The following is a 21,290-nucleotide window of genomic DNA, read 5'->3' as shown; positions in this document are numbered from 1 at the left end:
ATAAAACTGATACACAGTAAACATATTGAAATTCCTGTTTACTTTTTCGTTTTGCTTTGCAATTTACAATTTTAAGCTACACAGCCACAATGGTGACCTATCTGGCTTTGGAATATTAATTTACATGAAGCCAAGTTTGACTTGAAAATTTCGTATTTACTAACGTCATAACAAGGACCATCTGTTGAATCGCACCATATTCGTATTCTCGGTATTGGACTGGAACTAGCTTGCAACTGAGGCTAATGCGGGGAGTCTCTTCAAATGCAAATGAAATTTCGCTCTTTTTAATGATATTCCCCGCATGAGCCTCCATTGCAAGCTAGTTCCAGTCCAATACCGAGAATACGAACACGGTCTATTGGCTCTTCAGTCAGAGTGACAGATAAACCAAGACTAGAGCCATTCTTCAGGGATTTATAGGGATTCAGTAATTCAACTGTCCCTTGGACTTGGTCATGACTGCCTACAGATTCCTCAGAGTCCTCGTTAGCATGCCTGTCTGGCCACCAACATGGCGCACTTACTAAAAGTTCTAGACCTGGTAAACGTAATATGCATTAATCCTCAATGAGCTATTTAATAATTAACAGCACGAATTGAAACCTTTCCACACGACCTTGAAATTACAAAAGTGCATTTGAAAGGAACGCTACTCTTTGTCAGTTGGCACTCGTTATCACTACAATTGTCGTCAGGTAACGCTTTTTCCTAAGCGTCGACGAACAACCCAAGTAACGGCTTCACAGTAGACTACAATGTTGGACACTGAGGAACAGAAAAGAACTAGACATTCGCACGCAAAACATTAACCAACTAAACTGCAAACACAGTGCTCAGCCAGCATGCTTCCACTTCCCTTACAATTATCATCAGGATTCTCGCGGCCTAAATACAGGAACAAACGTTCGAAAGAAGCACTATCAGGTTTAGCCTGCGTAGCTGGTGGTGTAGTTGGTGGTAGGGCGCGCGAGCAACCGGTGAAGTGGCCAAAAAGATTCATTTTCCCCAGGGCACTCGCGCCTTCGCCGCTCGTTTCTATGGATCACGCCCTTTTCGGTCCTCTAGCCCAACCAACCAACTAAACCACCAGCTACGCAGGCTACAACAGGTTTTGTTTGTTTGAAACAACTTTTCCATTGTTCCAATTTTTTTCATTGATCCTACTTTCTTAGATCCATTTAATGTTTTGTTAGTGTCAGATTACATGATTTCAATGAATCTCACATTTCTTTGAAACGAGAAATATTGGTAACACAGATAGCGACACTAATAAAGTGCATGTGCGCAGACCACACTGGTGATACTTCAAGAGATACTTTTTATAGTGTTCTAGAACAGTAAGTGGCTGAAATCCATTACATACAGGAGTGGCTGGGCAGCAAAATGCTTATATAGTCTACGTGCAGGCGACTACTTCACTCAACTTTTCACGAGCCGTTCTCTTCAAGAAAAATCCTATTAAGGCTACCTTGTCATGAAACAAAGCCTACGATATCTGAAAATGTCGACAGGAAGATTCTCAGGTAACCCAGAACAAAAGTGATTTTGTGGGTATGTTACTAAAGCTCGTTCTAAATTGAAAAATACCCCAGTGAAAAATGTACGAAAATTCTTCAGAAATAAAACAACTGCTTAGAACAGCAGGTGGTTCCTTACTAAGCTATCAATAAGTAAGTATTACTTGTTGTAAGGCTTCGAAATCTTGGATGGGCTGTTTTCGCAATACAATACACACAACATGCCCATTCTGCCCATTCTTTTTAGCCCTTATGGTTATTTTGGGCAGGCAGTACTCTATACTAATTTAATGTTTATTGTAATTATTTTATAAATTGTGAGTACAAATAAATGGTTGTTGTTGTTGTTGTAACATGCCAAAAATGCAAAAATATATATTTATAAAACAATATATAAAAATATTAACCCCTGTACATTCTACAAAGAAAATCCCTATCAAAAAATGAATATAAGGCAACTTCACTAACTATATTGATTAGATATACTGTCATCACAAAAAAAGTGTTCATTATATTCCCCGACTGACGAAGTCTGGGAAAATATATTTCATTAAATTGTTTACCAATTCTAATAATCCTAATTAGTATAATTTCAGAGCTGAACAAAGAGTTTCCAGCAATCTGATTGGTCGAACGGTTCTTTATATGACGCTATATTCACCGCTCCAGGCGTTGAATATAATATTTTCGAGGCCTAGTTACTAAGCTCGCCACCTTTGCCATCTCGGCAAGTAAACATGACGGACAGTTGCTGAATCAAATTTTTATTTATTCGAAAGACATCACTCCAAGTCCACTGAGGATATTTGGAAGGTTGGAGAATTTTCAAAATGACTGCTGTCGCACTTGGACCGAAACTCCTTTCAAGAACTCGTAAGGAATTAAGGAATTTAAGAATCGCAAACGCAGTGGTTACGTTGATCGCCAGCAGGTCAGATCGATTGACCGAAATTAATTTTTCTTCAAACTAAAGCTACTATTTTTTAGACGATGATGACAGCTGTGAATGAGGTCAACAACGATAAAACAAAGGTACGGGATGAATTTAATTTTCGTAGTGTTTCGCTTGTTTGTTTTACTGCCGAACTTGATGTGTAAATTGATTCACAATCGACGTCAAAGCTTACATGTAAGCTTATTATTAAAACTACGCCTGCATGCGTGTATGGAAACGAACAGTCTGTTTTAGTTGTTATTCTGTGTTTCAGCTCTGAAAATTATACTTAAGCAATTATTCGCCTCAGGTTCACCTCGCCTTCGGCGAATAATTGTTAAATATTGAGAGATTCCTTACTCTTTGCACGAAACATCTGTACCTGGTTAAAGCTATTGTGCAAAAGTAAGAACTTGTTTTAATGCTTTATAAAATTCTCTTTGTGGACTTCTATAGTCCACACTACCTTTACCACTGTCTAAAACCATCTACCTTTTTTGGTATAGTTATAATTATAATATTCTAATTACTTAAATGGAAAATTACTAACTTTCAAGTCCATTACCTTCGCATAAGCTAGTCACTTCCAATACGTTAACACATGCAAATGACTGGAAATATCTTCTATATCTTCTGCTGGATAGGAGCTGGATAAGAACGTAAGCTTGAAGTGCCCATAATGTCAAAAAAAAATTTTCGCTCATCCAATTCTACATTTCACCTAATGAACTTCTGCGAAAAATTTTTTCGATTTGGATGAAACGCAATTTTTTCGCGAATCTTTACAAAGTTCAAAATTCTACTTTCTTGCGGTCGACCCCTGCCGCTGATCACAACAATAACGTGCTTAAAATGGCTACGTGACTGATGCCTGTGACGTAGGTTCAGGAACCTACGATGAAGACTGCTGTTGTTTTCTGGATCATTAACGTTGTTACAAAGAGCGGCAACGCACCTTTCCGGCATTTTAAAGTAAATGTAAACGACTCTGAAGCAAAATTTCCACTTGTTTTCAAGTCAGATAAGTCACGACCCAAATCACGTGTTCCTGAACCTACGTCACGACTCACTTCAAACCGAGGAAGACTCGCGCGAATGGTGGACCAAAATGGCGGCAAATTTTTAAAAGCCTTTAAAAACTTATAAAAAAAATTGCGTTTTATCCAAATCGAAAACATTTTTCGCAGAAGTTCATTACGTAAAATGTAGAATTAGATGAGCGAAAAAAAAATTTGACATTATGGGCACTGTAATAAGGTTCGGAAAACGTCACAGAAATGCGATAAATCAAATGTATCATAAGATTATCCATCGATTTATCAAGGACGTTTTGGAAAAATTGTAATTCACAGTTTTATATGGGCGTGTGGTCACACGATCAAAACTGTTAAAATCTGTTAGCACCTGTTATAAAGTTGTGTTATCAACAGAATCCTGCGGGGACAATTAACCTTTGTGTTAATCATTTTCTTGATGATATCTTTAATTCATTTTCATAAATCCTTGCCTTAAAACTCCGTCCTGGAGCCATCTTACACAACGTCATCGTCACCAAGTCACCAAAGCAGTTGTTCACATGTACAGCCAACTGGAGATCCTGCTAACTCATTCGCTACCTTCTCTAAAAAGCACGTTAAAAGAAATATGGTATCTGCAATAAATGTTACCAAGATCTTGTTAAAAATATTCTAAACTATTATCTTGATAACATCCTTACATGTAATGGTCATTTTCCTAGACTAAAACAAAATTGTCGTTTAATTCACCACTGTACAGTTATTTGTAAGCATTACCATTGTGTAAGCTGCTGAAGAAAACTCGCTCCAACAATATATACTGGACTAGAATAATCGAACTTACATGTAGTTTGAGAGTACCAATGTAGCAAAGACATGTCATTACACTGGTTCTTCAAGTTCTGCAATAATCTCTTCCATATTTGGTCTGGCCTCAGGATTTGATTGCAGACATCCCCGTATGAGTGCTCGAAGCAGGCGGTTTGTGACCATCGCGATTTGCTGACCACGCCTTTCAGGATCTGGTAATTCCCGGATGCACATTTCACAGAGAAGAACGCCGAAACTGTACACATCAACCTAAAGGCAACGATTATAAACTAATTTGTAATCCACCAAATATTTCCGCTCACGCGCGATTGGTCTAAATGCATCACGTAACTGAATATTCCCCAACTAAAACTGGGGAATATCCGAGTGATATTCCCCAATTTTTAAACCGCGCGTGTTGCGATTAAAGATTTGAAGGATATTAAACACAGTAGCCTCCATTGGGCGCGAAAATATGCTCGAACATTTGTCCCTGGACATTATCTGTTCCTCAAAGCTCCCAGTTTTCCGAGAGCGGAGCTCGAGGAAAACTGTTCGCTTCTCGGAACAGACAATGTCAGCGGACAAATATTCGAGCATATTTTCACGCCAAATGGAGGCTATTGTTTACATATACCATAACACATGAAGACATATAACGGCAGCGAGGTAAATAGTCATTTGTTATCAGAGTACCAAACTACTCAGTTATTCTGTGTTTTCTTTTAAACAATTATCTTCGTTACAAGCCAATGGCGAACTTAAGACTCCTACAAATCATTATGTTAATATTCAATTAGCAAAATTCATTTCATCTTGCTTTGATTTATGCAATATTCGTCTTTCAAATCAAACCGATGTAACTTGATTGCTATATCATAACCTTATAATATGTTTATGATAATCATCACTGTTTTAGTTTACAAAAGCTTCCGCAACACTGCATGCAAATAAAGCTAGTTGTTTTTGTTCAGATAATGCAAGGTTTTTGATCATCTGTGGAAAACACATACTACAACGGTAATACCTATTTGAAGGTTCATATTTCCCGCAGGAACATCCCTCAGTTTTTAGCCTGTTGCATTTTACGTTCGCTTTTAGATCACCGGAGAAGTTATAGTTCCACATTACACCATCCTCCCAAGATCTCAGGAGTGCTATTAAGAGTCTTCTATTCATTTCATGAACACAAAGTTGTGAAATACTTTCCGCTAATCTCAAATTATCTTCTTTTGTTTTAGTTCAATTCTAATTCATTTTGCAATTCATCTCGTGAATCACTCGATTTGTTCATTCACCTTTTTTATCATAGATGTGTATGTGTAGGCGTTACTTAATTGAAAGATGGTAAACTTTAAGCAAGTCATAACTAACCTTGACTGTTTGATTTGAAGTGAGTGCTTCAGGCGCAATGTAAATCATGGCTCCGGGAGCAACCGTCATGGTATGTTGCATAAAATTTGCAGTTCCATAATCTGACACTTTGCCTCGCCATTGGTCGCCCTGTCGCCATAGTAACACATTAGCACTGCTGATGTCACGGTGGATAATTGGAGAAGGTTTCTTTTGGTGAAGGTAGTTTAATGCTCGAGCCACATCCAAAGAAAGAATGGAGACTTCTGTTCCAGAGAGAGGCCTCTGCCCTAACAATGCTCGTAAACTTGATTCCATAAGCTCTGTTACAAACAAAGGACTTCCCTCGTCATTAGTTGCTCCAATGAACTGCAATAAACAGGGATGGCGGCATCTTGAAGCAATGTCCATTTCTCGTTCAAACAAAGCACGGTTGTGCGGAGAAAGAATCAACTCATGGATTTGCTTCACTGCTACAGAACAGCCACAGTATTTCCCCTGGACAACACTTCCCCAACCTCCCTTACCAAGGAGTTTATCTGTCAGCTGAATTTGATCACTGGAAATGACCCAGTCGGGTGTGACCTGTCGGCGTTGGTGTTCACTCAACGATTGCTGAGCTGTTGAAAGAGATATCTCCAATTCATTCACCTGCTGGTCTTTAACCCTCAGTTGTCGTTCTTGTGTAGTAACTTGTCTCTGTAAATTAGTCGTTTCGTCCTGTTTATCTCGATATTGGTCTTGTAAGTTTGTCAGCTGTTGTTCCATCTCTCTTAGGTGTCTTAGTAAATTCTCTTCTTGTTCGTCTTTCTCTCTCAACTGTTGTCCCATCTCTCTCAGTTGTCTTTGTAAGGTTTCTTCTTGTTGGTCCTTTTCGCTCAGCTGTTGTTCCCTGTCTCTTAGTTGTCCCTGCAAATTCTCTTCTTGTTCGTCTTTCTCTCTCAGCTGTTGTTCCATCTCCCTCAATTGTCTTTGTAGGTTTTTTTCTTGTTGGTCCTTTTCGGGCTGCTTTATCCCATCTACAAGAAGTTCAATAACCTCAGAACTGGACCCGGTACTTTAATTGCTGAAAACTTGGGGGTTAAAGTTGCGAATGAAACCTCTAGATAAAACACTCAAAACGAACCACGGCATTAGGATTCCTCTACTGACATCATTTCTTGATTTGAGCTACAAATATACATGTCTATGCCTAGACAAATTCTGAATGGGACCAAACGAAATTCATTTCACGCTTAAAACTATAAAAGAAAGTGTTATTGTTAAAAGCCAGCATTTTGAAGCGGTCAAGGGAGTCATGCACACATCTGCACCTATGCTCGCGTGATTCTCACCCAGCTACATGTGTCACGAGGAATTTTTGGGGGAATGTCAATTTCCAGAATGATGTCAATTTTCATGTACAATAAGGCACATTCCAAGTGTTTTCTTTTTCTTGAAAATATTTCATTTCCAGGATGATTCTGAAAATCCTTGAATCATACAGGAAAAAAACACACACACAAATAAATTGAACTAATTCTGAACTAATTGCACCACACCTAGTCTGGAGTTACTAAAAGAAAAACACCAACAAACGTCTAGACTTACTGTAATAATAACTCACTGATCCCGCCAAAGAGTCACCTTTTCGAATTTGCTCCCGAGTAGCATCCTGTTTCTCCAGTGTTTTCTTTCCTTTACATGTAGACTCTTTGTGGTTTCCATCAAAGTCTTCCTCTCGAATAAGATTTTTTATATCAACGAACTTTGCAAAATCTTTCCTACAAACAAAGAGCTGTTTTCCATGCCGTTTGCCAGTTCCATTCCCCCATTTCTCATCCTGCATAAAGGTAAAAACGTGCAGTGATCATTTAATACTGTATGCCACAAAAAGGTTTTACAGATGATGTCTGCACAAGTTTTCAAAACATAGTTTAAGGTTCTCTTAGCAAGTTTAAGGTGATTCCTCAGTATTGCATTGCGCATCCCTACTGCGAACAATTTTCGCGTCATTAGCACGCGCTCATGTGCACGTGCACGTACACAACGTGAGTGATTTCCCTCAAGTTAAACGAGCGTGGTGACCTCTACCTTTTCTGCATAATTTTGGTGTGCAAATTATCCTCTTTGAGTTAAAAAATTAAGAAAACAACTGTTCGGAAGGAAATCAGTGCTCTTTGAGCGAACAGTGAATGATGATTGACATGAGCAAAACTTTACGTAAAATGGACTTACTCTTCTCATAAAAAAAAAATAGGTCCGCGTTGCGGACATGTGTGGCTTACGGGTTAATCTAGTTATAGGAGTTACTTAATTGATTTCTGCAACCACACAATATTTTACCACATAATTAACTTTGTTATCAATTTCTTTCAAGATCAAAGAACTGCTGAGATGTGAAAAACAGTTCTCACTGGTCACTACAGATGATAAAGATAAATATTATTATATGACTGTTAACTGAAAAATACACGTACATGAAAATTACCTACCAGTTCCACACCCACAAGTGTCAATAGATTTCCACTGTGATCTTCGTGCTCACCAATATAGCGCACATATCCCCTTATAGCACGATTATCATCCAAGAATGCCACAACTCTTTGACCCATTTCAATATCCTTTCTTCCTTGCAATGACTTCTGCTCACTTTTCCACCTCAAGAATGGTGTCAGGACTGTATCCTTTAGTTGAACTATGTTGTTTTTTGGTGGAGACCTAGACTCTGGCTCTTCTCGAGGCATTATTTTATCTAGTCCAACAAAAACACCACTGTCCTGGGGACAAGTAAAATATCTTTTGTTTCTAAATGTCCCATCAGATGTTCCTAGGCCTTGGTTGTTCTAGAAAAAAGATGTTGATCAATTAAATAAAAGGTGCCAATGACGTTTGCTGGTTAGTAAGATTTGAATAGGATTCCTGTAAGATGGGAATTATATTTACAATGTATCTAGATAAATATCTTTCTTCTTTGTATAATACACAGTCACTCTTTAGATAGGTCAGTTACTTCAATCAGCTATAAAGTCTGCATCAAGCCAGTGGCCCGTATAGCCCAGTGGAGTACGCAGCCCGAGTCAACTATCATGCATAGAAATCAAGTCACCTATTACGTATAGAAATCAAGAGCATATAATCTAATTGTTTTAATCAGTATAAATCTACTAGTCATTCAAAACTTCATCTAAATCAGGTCTTCACAGACACTTCGAAAATGCAAAGAAGTGGTCGCCAGTTTGTTAACAAGCACACACATCTGGCCAACTCACAATCTACAACAGCATATATTCCAGAATAAGTAGAGTAGCCAATCAGAGAATGGCATACATGACAGAATGCTAGTAAATTTATACTTATGTATATTATACATGTATAAAGAGCCTTCATTGTACAGTTGCCAAAAAAAAAACATGTACAAAAAATGTCAAGTATTCGTGGTTTCCATGCCCTTACTGCAATGGAAATTATGGCTGTTCCGTTATATTAAAAGAATCAATCATTTAATTTTCAGATTGAATTAATATTATTAACAAGTCTATAGAAAATCACCATTTTCTGTTGAACATCCCTAGTAACCAAACCTCCACATGAAAGTAAGGTGAATTGAATTTCCCGAGCTACAAATCGGAAAATTTATTGGCTGTGGCTATATGTCCGGCAACAGACAAGGTTTCAAATAGACTCAATGACCGGCAGTGAGACTTAGAAATTTTGATGAAGTAAAACAACGTAAAAACAACACTGTGACAGATGACCCCAAGAGGAATTCAACTCAAGTTGCCAGCATGGCAAGTGATACTCATGACCACTGTGCCACCGAAACCAGTTGGCAGTTTTAGAAATTTATTAAGTTACCTATATCATTATTGAAAACTAAGCGTAAACAGTCTAACTGGAGAGCTATTCAGGCTAACCAGAATGCTATTCAGGCAAACCGGAGTGCTTTCTAGAATAACCAGAGTACTATTTAGCCTGAACTACGAAAAAATTTTTGACTGCCGATCATTCAGTCTATTTAAAACTTTGTCTGGCTGCCAGCCATTTAAACACTTCATCACATTAAATAGGGTGCCATGCTCACAAAAATTCACACTACGGTGGAAATACATATAGTGAAGTTTTCAGCCACATAAACAAGGATTTGATATTATTAACTGAAATTTTTGACTGCCGGACAGGCAGTATTTTGAAAAACCTGTCTGGCTGCGAGACACATAAATGTAGACAGCAAAATTTTTTTCTGACCACAGGCTGAGGGTCATCATGGCCATTTGCTGAGCTACATGGAAGATTTGTTTTCTTACCACAACTCATGGCCATTTGCCGTCACAGAGCTACAAAACATTCACTACTGATGACGCAGGCTTTAGTTATTTGTTGTCAAAGGTGAATGGATCAAAATCACAGCGCCAAACTATAGTTTTGCAGAAACCATACACACTTTCTTCATAATGTGACTGCATGCATGTGCTCATGATGTAATTTGCCCCTGCTGGGGGGGAGGGGGAAGGGCAAATAGGTGAACAAATCCATCCCAAATAATCTTGATACAGACTGGATTAGGATTGTTACACTATGTGAACGCAAAAAGTGTCTAGTTTAAAGACAAGCGCATTAGTGAGAGACTGGGGCCCCATATTACATCCAGATCAAATTTGATGAGATAACTGCACTACGCACTGTAATGTATATCACTATGGATTTCTTCTCAATCAAACACTCTCTCAGAGGAATGAGTAGTGCGATAGTGCGCAAGAACAATATCATCCTCACTATCACTTTCCACAGCAGAACTGCTGGCATCATCTAGTGGTACTGAGTGCTCTGGTGGGACATGGTTAGTTGGGGCAACGAGGTCATCAGTGACAAAACTGTTTAATAATGTAAGTGTCACTATCATGAAATTTAGCCTTTACCTAGAGTTCTCTTCAGTTTTCCTGTCATTCCTGTCTTCAAATTTCAATCAGGGTTTCAATCCTAGGTTAGGTTAGGTTAGAATCCAAGTCTTGGCAATTCATGTTAATCAGTCATGCAAAAAAATGACACAACTTCTGTATGTATGGTAGCCTAGGTAGCCTCAGTACTAGGGTGCACATTAGCTTCATTATGATGTATACATAAGGAAGAATGACTCTCAAAATAAATGGTTATTTTTGTTCTTGTGGTACGTTGTTGTCTACTTGTTGAAAAATGGTGTCAGAAGTGATCCTATGGACCCAGTAAGAATGCCTACAATGGAAGGATCAGCGGAAGAAGGACAGCTGAGCAGCAGCAGAGAAGATAGAATAACTCAACTAAAACCGCCAGCGCCACTTGATTTCGAAGCTATCAATTTGGCTGACAGTTGGAAGAGATAGGGGCAAGAAGCAGAGTTGTACATGGATTTAGCAATGTGTGGCAGAGAGGAGTCAACAAAGGTGAAGCTGTTTTTGTATTTAGTCGGGAGTCAGGGACAAGAAATTTACAGTATGATGAGATACGAAGTACCTGGACACGAACGAAATTTGAAGCAGGTCATGGATGTGTTCAACAAGCACTGTAATCTGAAGAAAAACGAAACTGTTGAAAGGTACAAGTTCTTTTCACGTTTTCCAAACCCAGGCAAATCGCTAGAAAAGTTTATTACGGATTTGAAGCTTTTAGCAATGACTTGTAACTTTGGTGACTTCAAAGATTCACTTGTGAGAGAGCCAATAATCTGCGGAATTCAGGACAAGCAGCTCCGTGAAGACCTCCTCAAGGATCCATGTCTTGATCTGCAATGATGCCTTGACGCCTGCAGAGCAGCAAAATTATCCAAAGAACCAAGTAAAACCTTGGAAGAAGGGAAATGTAAATTCGTTGAGAGATCAAATGAAGCGTGGTAAAGCATTTGATGACAAAAGGCGCGAGAAGGTGGATAAAAAGCGAGAAAGTGTCGAAAGGCGTGAAAAGTTGGAGAACAACAGGAGTGAAAATGAAAGTACAGTGCACAATGCGTATCGCAAGGAAACAAAGAGATGCAAATATTGCAGTGGAAAACATCAAATCGGCAAATCAAATTGTCCTGCGTTTGGCAAGAGATGCTTGGCCCGTGGAATTATGAATTATTTCGCGTCTCAGTGTATGGCAAAGGCAAATGTAACCGTGGTCGAGACAGAAAGCGGAAGCGACGATGAATACTACCTCACACTTGAGTCAATGAATGAAAGTGAAATACTCAGTGTCCATGCTGCATGTGATCATGAATATGGGAGAAAGTTGTTTGCTACAATAAGCCTCGGAAATTCGACGGTGAAGTTTCCACTGGATAGTGGAGCAACTTGTAACCTGCTGCCCGCAAAGTACCTTGAGGATAGCAAGGAACTAACAGTGACCAGGAAATGGCTCACAATATACAAAGATACAATGATAAAGCCGTTGAGTACATGCATGAAGAAGGTACTGAATCCGAGAAACTCCAGGTCTTACCGTGTGGAGTTTGTAGTTATAAACAGTGACAGGGCCGTACCAATCCTGGGAAACCAAACCATGCAGCAGATGGACCTGATTAGAGTGCAACAACACAGTGTGATGTCAGTCAACACCAGTCAAGCTTGCGTCACTGCTGAACAACTCTTACAGGATTATCCTGATTATCCTTCGTACTGGAAAGTTGGAGGGTCAGTACAAGCTTGAAGTCGCAGACGGTGCTATGCCAGTGGTTCATCCACCAAGGAGAGTTCCTGTAGCGCTTAAGGGTAAACTGAAGGAAGAACTGGATTGTCTTCAGAGCCTTGGTATCATAGAGCAAGTCACTGAGCCTACCCCATGGTTTCAAGTCTTGCAACTGTACAGAAACCTAATGGACAAATTTGAGTGTACATTGACCCAAAGACCCGAATCAAGTGTTAAGGAGAAGCCACTACCCGACCTCAACCATAGACGAGGTACTTCCAGAGCTTTCAAGAGCAAAAGTGTTCTCAACCGTAGATGCTAAGAATGGATTCTGGCATGTTGAACTCGATGATGACAGCTCACGCCTTACAACTTTCAATTCATACTTTGGACGATTTTGTTGGCGTCGCCTTCCCTTCAGGCTTTGCACAGCTTCGGAAGAGTTTCAGCGGAGACTGCACTGCGTCCTAGAGGGATTAAAGGGCGTCTGCACCATTCACAATGACATCCTGGTTTTTGGTGAAGGCTCCACAGAAGATGAAGCACTAGTAGATCATGATCGAAATCTGCACTCGCTAATGCAGAGGTGCCATGAGCAGAATGTCAAGCTGAACAGGGACAAAGTGAAAGTGTGGTGAGAAGTTCCTTTCTTGGGTCATCTGATCTCAAAGGACGGTCTTAAAGCAGATCCAGCAATGAAGGCTGTCTCGGAGATGCCAACCCCAACTGATATGGCCAGTGTATGCTGGTTCATTGGATTTACAAATTACCTGAGCAAGTTTCTACCACGTCTCAGTGATGTATGTGAGCCCCTCCGGAAACTCACACTCCCTGACGTAGGATGGTACTGGACCAACCTTCATGACAGTGCAGTCCAACAAGTGAAACAGCTGGTTACCAATACTCCAGTTCCCAAATATTTTGATTTAACAAAAGGGCGTCACCCTGCAGTGAGACATATCAGACAAGGGGCTTGGAACAGTCCTACTGCAAGACGGCCACCCCACTGCGTATGCAAGCTGCGTGCTGACGGATCCCGAAACTCACTATGCACAGATCAAGGAAGAGCTCCTTGCTGCCATTTGAGGACTGGAGAAGTTCCACACCTACACATATGGGAGACAAGCAACTTTGGAATCGGATCACAAACCATTAGAAGTGATCATTAAGAAACCACTCCACCGAGCGCCAGAGGCTCCAGCGCATGCTCCTGAGAGTTCAAGCCTATTCGATCAACCTTGGCTATAGGAAGGGGTCCACCATGTACCTGGCTGATGCCCTGAGCCGGGTGTATCTTCCCTACGACGGAAGTCAAACAGTTGCTTCAGAAGTCGAGAGCATCAACATGGTGCAGGTTGCGCGGCTAACACCATCTACTCTCCAGGAAATCAAACAGCATACAGCAAAGGACAACAGCCTTCAGAGTAACGGGAAAGCTGAGGCAGCCATCAAGTCAGCAAAGACAGTTATGAAGAAATCTAGAAAGGCCAAGACAGATCCTTATCTTGCATTGCTTGAATACAGGAACATGCCTAGTCAAGGAATGGACAGCAGCCCAGTGGTACGACTCATGAGCAGATGGACCAGAACCTAGGTCGCTACCTTACCGCGGCTCCTCACACCAGTCAGAAACATAATGACACCCATCGTGCCATTGGCATGACAACAGTTATGCCGCTGACTCTGTTTTAATTAAGACTAAAATTCCCAGATTTTATCTTAAACAAGGATCATCCACTGCCATCAATCTAACGAGGAGAGTGAAGACAATGTGGGAACCATGTGCGTTCCTAGCAAGACCCTCTGTCCCACTTAAAAAGGTTGCAAATGGGGATATTTGGTTTTTCACTGAAAGAGACTGGAGCCAAGAATGTTGCCATGGCAACAACATAGTAGGCGTCATTCTGTTTCTTTTGTGATGTACATTGTAATATTTCTAGAGTTATTCTCGATTGAGTGTTGTGCTGTTTTCGTGGAACCACCTATGACGTCATCACTTTCCTGATTTGCATAATTCAAAAACGTGAATATCTCTAAAACAAAAAAAGATATTCCAAAAAGAAAAACGCCATTCTTCTTTACTTTGAAAAGCCTTTCAAATAAGCAGCAATTAATTTTTTCTTTACAGGCACTTTAAACTAGTCGTTGATCATAATGTCCACAACAAGCTGCTAACTAACAAAGAACGTCAAGCGATTAATTACAACAAGGGAGCCAAAGATCTAGCAGAGCTTAAAAGTGGAGATATGGTGCGTCTAATTCCCCCTCAAAGTCTGACTAACGAGGCCGTCAAGCCGAGGGTGGGCAAATCTGTGGGAACTTGGTTGTACGAAGTGATTACAGAAGATGGTGCCAGATATCGACGGAACCTTCATCATTTAAGGAAAACAAGAGAGTCTTACAACAGAAGCACATTAACGCATAATTTAAGCCTGACAGAATGCTTCAACCAGCAGGGTACAAGTCAAACAGCGTTGCTGTCCAAACAGGCAGAAAGGGCTGCTGTAGCTCCTGCGGTGTCTGAGCAACAAGAAGCTGTAGTTCCTGCAGTGTCTGAGCAACAAGGGGCGTGGCGTGACCCCGTCACTCTCCAGGGACAGTCTGAGTCAAGTAGCCAGCCAATACAGTGTCTGAGCAGCCAAAGATGACATGCTCAGGGCGAGTTGTAATAAGGCCACAGCACTTGAAGGACTTTTTTGTTTTTAGAAGGAAAAGGATGTTATGTATGTGTAATATATTCGTAACCGGAAGTTGTGTTAAGCTGTTGTATTACCCAAGATGCTTAGAGAATAAAGTTGTTGTGTTGAGCAAGCCCAGTCAACTTGTGTTGTTATGTCACCGAGCCATACTTTTGCTAGTATGTTTCATTTTGGCGACGAGGATGGGATCCTCTACATGCACGAAGACGCATGAGAAATCCAGTGAAGTTTTGATTTTCTCTGTGTGAGGAAAAAGGTTTGTTTTCGACCGAGGTAACTTGATCAAAGTTTGAGCACGTGCTATCAAAATGGCGGGAATTGGATTGTTTGGTCGTGTTGGCGAGTTCAGCCCTGAGCGAGAGACTTTTCGTTCCTATGTGGAAAGAATGGAAATGTTCTTCATGGCAAATAATATCATAGAAGAAACAGGCGAGGGTAAAGAGGAAGCCAATCTCGCAGTTGCAAATAGAAAACGTGCTATCTTTCTGACTGAGATTGGACCCGAAGCATATTCTACCCTGAGCAATCTGCTGGCACCAGTGAAATCAAAAGACACTCCTTTTGCGGACATTGTCAAAGCATTGGAGAAACATTACAATCCAGCGCCATTGGAGATAGCAGAGAGTTTTCATTTTGGAACTCGCTATCAAAAACAAGACGAATCCATCAGTGACTTTATTGTGGCCTTGAAGAAGTTATCGATTCATTGTAACTATGGAGAGTTTCTCAACCGAGCTCTGAGAGACCGTTTTGTGTGCGGATTGAACAATCCCAAAATACAGAATAAACTTTTGAACACCGAGGATCTTTCTTTTGAGAAAGCGTGCCAGATTGCCAAGTCAATGGAAATGGCAGAGAAGAACACCCAAGAATTCCGTCCTGTCAGTGCAAGTGATGACAGCCAAGGCATAGTAAATAAACTGGAAACTGTAAACACTAAGGAACCCTCATGTTACCGGTGTGGTGGTAAGCATGCTGCACCTAAGTGTAAATTTAAGTCAGCAAAATGCTACAAATGTAGCAAAGTAGGTCACCTTGCATCAGTTTGTCGCAGTAAAGATGTTGAGTCTAGCTTGAAAACAAAACAACCAGGAGCTAAAGGTACTGTTCATAGTGTCTTAGAATCAAACACAGAAGGTTATGATGATAATGATGAGTTAGGTATTTATTCCATGTATGCAGTTGGTACAGATAATCCTACCAACAAAAGTTATACTGTAGAAATGACCATAAATGGTTCACCATGTGCAATGGAAGTAGACACTGCAGCTGATTACTCAATAATGAGTAAGAGCACACATTCTCAGAAATTCAGTAATTTTCCACTTCGTCCATCAAAAGTTGAATTGAAAACCTATACGGGTGAAACCCTTACAGTGTGTGGTGAAATGCTGTGTGATGTAGTGTACAAGGGCCATGAATATACATTGCCAATTATTGTAGCTGATTATGAGAAGAAGCCTACTTTGCTGGGAAGAAATTGGTTAAACCATATAAGGCTTGAGTGGGGTGAAATATTTAGTTTAACAAGATCCGAGTTGGAAAGTGCCAAAAGTCAACTTGATGGATTACTAGTTAAACACAGTGAGTTGTTCAAAGATAGCTATGAGGGCATGAAAGGGTTGGAAGCACACATCACCATGAAAGATGGTGCAAAGCCCATATTTATTAAGCCATGTAGGGTTCCATATGCACTAAAAGATGAAGTTGAAAAGGAGTTGGATAAATTAGAGAAAAATGGGGTAATCGTTAAAACTGACAGATCAGACTGGGCAAGCCCAATAGTAGTTGTGCCAAAGGCTGACAAATCGGTTAGAATTTGTGGGGACTACAAAGTAACCATCAACTCAGCTGTTGAAGATGAGCAGTATCCCCTTCCCACCCAACAGGACTTGTATGCTGCCCTCTCGGGATCAAAATTTTTCAGCAAACTTGATTTGTCACATGCATATGCTCAGCTAAGTGTTGATAAAGCAAGTCGTGAGTACCTGACAATTAGCACACACAAGGGACTCTATTCCTACACCAAATTACCGTATGGGGTTAAATCAGCACCTAAAATATTCCAAGCTAAAATGGATATGATTTTGCAAGGAGTAGAAAAATGTGTGTGTAAGCAGGATGACATTCTTATTGGTGGTGTCAGTTGGCGGGAGAATATCAAAATCCTGGCTGAGGTATTGGAGAGGTTGCATAAATATAACCTGCATTTGAAGATGGCAAAGTGTGAATTTCTGAAGAGGGAAGTTGTCTATTTGGGTTTGAAGATAGATGCTGAAGGTTTGCATCCAGTTGAGGAAAAAGTAGATGCTGTAAAAAGGGCACCAGTACCACAAAACGTCAGTGAGTTGAGATCTTTTTTGGGCATGGTCCAGTACTATCACCCATTTCTACCAGGTTTAGCAACCACACTAGCACCATTACATGAGCTCCTCAAAAAGGGTGTCCAGTGGACATGGACAAAAGAGTGTCAGCAAGCATACGAAGCTTGTAAACAAGGTCTCACCAGTGATGCACTGTTGGTGCATTATGATGGGGACCGTGAACCGAGACTTGCTTGTGATGCATCCAGCTATGGAATTGGAGCAGTTATTAGCCATGTGATGGATGATGGCCAGGAGAGGCCAATAGCCTATGCCTCTCGGACACTGAGTTCAAGTGAAAGGAACTATGCACAAATTGAGCGTGAAGCATTATCAATTGTTTTTGGTGTAAAAAAATTTCACCAGTTTTTGTATGGGCGTAAATTTACCCTGATCACTGATCACAAACCATTGCTGGCAATTTTCAATCCAAAATCCGCTATCCCCACACTAGCTGCAGCTCGAATGTAGAGGTGGGCTCTAGTACTTTCGGCGTATGACTATGAGATTGAATACAAAAGATCTGAAGACCATGCCAACTGTGATGCTCTCTCAAGGCTACCACATGAGGACTCCACAGTGGGAAGTGAGGGTGTGCTCTACAGTGTGAGTGTAATTGATGATGATTTTCCAATCACTGCAGAAGATATAGGAAAGGCAACCCTTGTAGATCCTGTACTTGGTAAGGTACATCAATTTGTGATGTCAGGTTGGCCAGAAGGGTGTCCTGATGAGACCCTCAAACCCTATCATAATAGAAGAAATGAGCTGTCCTGTGAACAGGATTGTGTCCTTTGGGGCTCTAGGGTGATTATTCCACCAATCTTTAGAGCCAAAATGCTGGGGCAGTTGCATTGGGAACACCCTGGTATATGTGGTATGAAAGCAATTGCTCGTACATGCATGTGGTGGCCAAAAATGGATCAGGAAATCGAGGAAGCAGTGAGAGTATGTACAGTATGCCAAAATGTTAGAAATGCCCCACCCAGTGCACCCCTGATCCCATGGAAGTGGCCAACTAGACCATTTCAGCGGATCCATATTGATTTCTGTCAGAAGGGTAATGATTACTTCCTTGTAGTAATCGATAGCCACTCAAAGTGGATTGAAGTGAAACATATGAGCTCTACAACTACTGAACGGACTATTGATGAGCTCCGTTTAATTTTTGCTACTCATGGTTTACCTGAAGAGGTGGTGTCTGACAACGGACCACAGTTTACGTCCATTGAATTTGCCGAATTCATGCGCAAAAACGGCATCAAGCACACGTTGGTTCCACCCTATCACCCTCAATCTAATGGGGCAGCAGAGAGGTCTGTGAGAGTTGTTAAGGATGCTTTAGTTAAACAAGTGCTTGAGGGTAAAAAGGGCATCTCTATGAAACACAGACTTGCTAATTTTCTATTTCGGTATCGCACAACCCCTCACAGTACAACTGGTGTGATCCCCGCTGAGTTGATGGTGAAGCGTTGCCTAAGAACAAGATTAAGTCTGATTAAGCCTAATCTGGCACAAGTTGTAGAGAATAAGCAAGAGAAACAGAAAATGTATAAGGATTTGAAATGTAAGAGGGAAAGATCCTTTGTAAGAAATGACAGGGTGCAGGTACGAAACTCGAGGGCTAACTCTAAGACTGATAAGTGGATTCCAGGCACTGTAATTAAAGTTTGTGGGCCCAGAACCTATGTAGTTAGGACAGGACACAAAACAAGGTATGTGCACACTGATCACATGATAAGAGCACATGATAATGTACCAGATGATGTCAGTGAGCCAGATGTCGTGGTGCCTGAATCAAGTGGTCAGAAAATAAATGATGATAATGTGAATCCTCTCGATAGTACTTCTGAACCACATGTAGATCTGCCTGAAAACGAGGATACTGTTGTATCTCCTTTAGTTGTAAGTAGTCCACCTACAGTTTTGCGAAGATCTCAAAGGATTAGAAAACCAGTTGTTAAACTTAACCTGTAACTGTAGGTTATCACTGTGTCTTGGGTATAAGTGCATCCTGAAAATCTGGGGGAAAGCAGTGTAATATATTCGTAACCGGAAGTTGTGTTAAGCTGTTGTATTACCCAAGATGCTTAGAGAATAAAGTTGTTGTGTTGAGCAAGCCCAGTCAACTTGTGTTGTTATGTCACCGAGCCATACTTTTGCTAGTATGTTTCAGTATGGTAGCCTAGGTAGCCTCGGTACTAGAATGCATGCTAGCCTCGTTATGATGTATATATAAGGAAGAATGACTTTCAAAATAAACGGTAATTATTGTTCTTGTGGTACCTTGCTGTCTACTTGTTGAAACAACTTCCATTTTAAAAGTAAACTTCATAGAAGCACGTAGAGGATAATTTTCCTGCCCAGTGCATTAAAAATGATTTCCAAAGAGACACTGTGTAATGTAAACTTAACCCATTGGATTTTCAATTTCAGATTTAGATGGTGCATTGGCTTTGCAATCATGGGACCGAGATTAAAAAATAGCTTTCACAGCGTGATGCAAAGCTTAAAATAGATTTTAAAAAGTTATCATGAAGCAAGGGGATCGCTTCCCCTAGATCATCCTCTTATCCACCTCAACTTAAATCTTTCAAATCTCAAATCACTATTGAACTTCAATACAACATGGTCAGCGGGATCTAAATGTCTAACAGGATGCAAAAGCAAGGAGATAAAGAAGGAGCGAAGAAATACAATTTGTCCTGTTACCCACAACTCCAAAAATAGCTTACAATATTCCGAGTTAAATTAATACATAAAATGAAGCAAGTCTTGTCCTAAAATGCTACTTAGAAATTTTGCTTGATCATGAGAATGCATGAACTACATGTAGAGTATAGGCAGGGTAGGAATGAGAATACTTACTATCAGTTCAACTCCAAACATCGTTCCATTGTTCGATGGTAATTCACCCTTGTACCACACAATACCCGGCAATTTCTTAGAAACACCTTTCACAGAAACATAAACTTTACGTTCCATTATTATTTTACGCCCGAAATCGAGGCGAATTCTGTCCATAGACGTTTGATATCTCTCTTCGAGCGATGAAATAGCCAAAAGTAAGTTAGCGTCTTCGTCAGAGAGCCTCGTCAGATACTCCAAAGTACATTCAAGACGCAAATACTTACGACCAATTCCGACCAGAGCTATTTTAGTTGAATCCTGAGGTTGTTCAGTTTCGGGCAGAGCTTCCAGTAAGTTGCCTCGCAGTACTTGTGTTGGTTTTGACTTCGTGGAAAGGCCAAGGGCAACAGCTAAACTACTTACTGTCTGCCCAACACGATCCTGAAGAAGTATATACTTCGTCCTTTGGTCCCCCATACTGTACTGTATATTTTGCAGCTAACACGCTTGCTCCTGTCTATTATGTTATGACTTTATCAAAACTTCGTCGTCCATGTTGAAAGGAAGTGGTGGGAAATTCCCTGCCTCACTTTCATGCCTCAATTCCCGGAAATAGTGACATCATGCGCTATTTTTAAAAAACAACGTTCCAGTTTGATCGATCATATGCCTCGTCACGCGCGTTTCAATGCCGTGCTCTATATTTACCAGTGAACGATGTTTGACATGAAATAACCTTTGCGTAGTACAGCCATATATGAAATTCCTCTTTTCATAAAAATAAACAAAGCTTCTTAAACTGAAAATAATGACTCTGACAGTTAACTTTCACAAAGATCTTTTCTCCAGACTCACGACTCGAAACAGAAAGGTTATTATTATTCAAAAAAACTCTTTACCAACGCAGTAACACAGTGTTGACAGATATAAGCCAACCTTAACGTGACACCGTTGCGTGACGTACGTAAGCCCAAACGATCGAGATTAACACTTTCCTCGACAAAGAAATGAACCAGTGATTTCTACAGACAGTATGATATATTAGGTGTGACTAGTTGGAGCGCGAGTTACATGTACAGGGCGCTTACAAAAAAAGTTTGAAACTCAGGCAAACGGCAACCTCGTTC

The 21,290-nt window shown here is 40.5% G+C and overlaps 2 protein-coding genes across 2 annotated transcripts in view; both read right to left on the bottom strand.

The window, feature by feature from the left end:
- The window catches only part of LOC145466639 (ubiquitin carboxyl-terminal hydrolase CYLD-like), a 70,630-nt gene extending 49,928 nt beyond the window's left edge, over positions 1 to 20,702 (bottom strand). Inside the window, exon 1 of the mRNA XM_081450353.1 lies at positions 20,182 to 20,702. Within this exon, the coding sequence (XP_081306479.1) occupies positions 20,182 to 20,640 (459 nt within the window). The 5' untranslated portion in view covers positions 20,641 to 20,702. The remainder of the gene's footprint in view (positions 1 to 20,181) is intronic.
- Positions 4,256 to 9,935, bottom strand: LOC145466178 (uncharacterized). The gene is made up of 5 exons (XM_081449933.1): positions 9,861 to 9,935; positions 8,108 to 8,458; positions 7,190 to 7,455; positions 5,655 to 6,690; positions 4,256 to 4,550 (listed from the first exon to the last, which is right to left on the bottom strand). Exons 1-5 carry the CDS (start codon positions 9,933 to 9,935, stop codon positions 4,353 to 4,355), a joined length of 1,926 nt encoding a protein of 641 aa, XP_081306059.1. The 3' UTR covers positions 4,256 to 4,352.
- Positions 20,703 to 21,290: the final 588 nt, after the last annotated feature.

The sequence above is a fragment of the Orbicella franksi genome, chromosome 13, assembly GCF_964199315.1.
Source record: "Orbicella franksi chromosome 13, jaOrbFran1.1, whole genome shotgun sequence".
Classification (NCBI taxonomy): Eukaryota; Metazoa; Cnidaria; class Anthozoa; order Scleractinia; family Merulinidae; genus Orbicella; species Orbicella franksi.
Note: the sequence above shows the minus strand (reverse complement) of the source record. Positions and strands in the feature narration are given on the sequence as shown.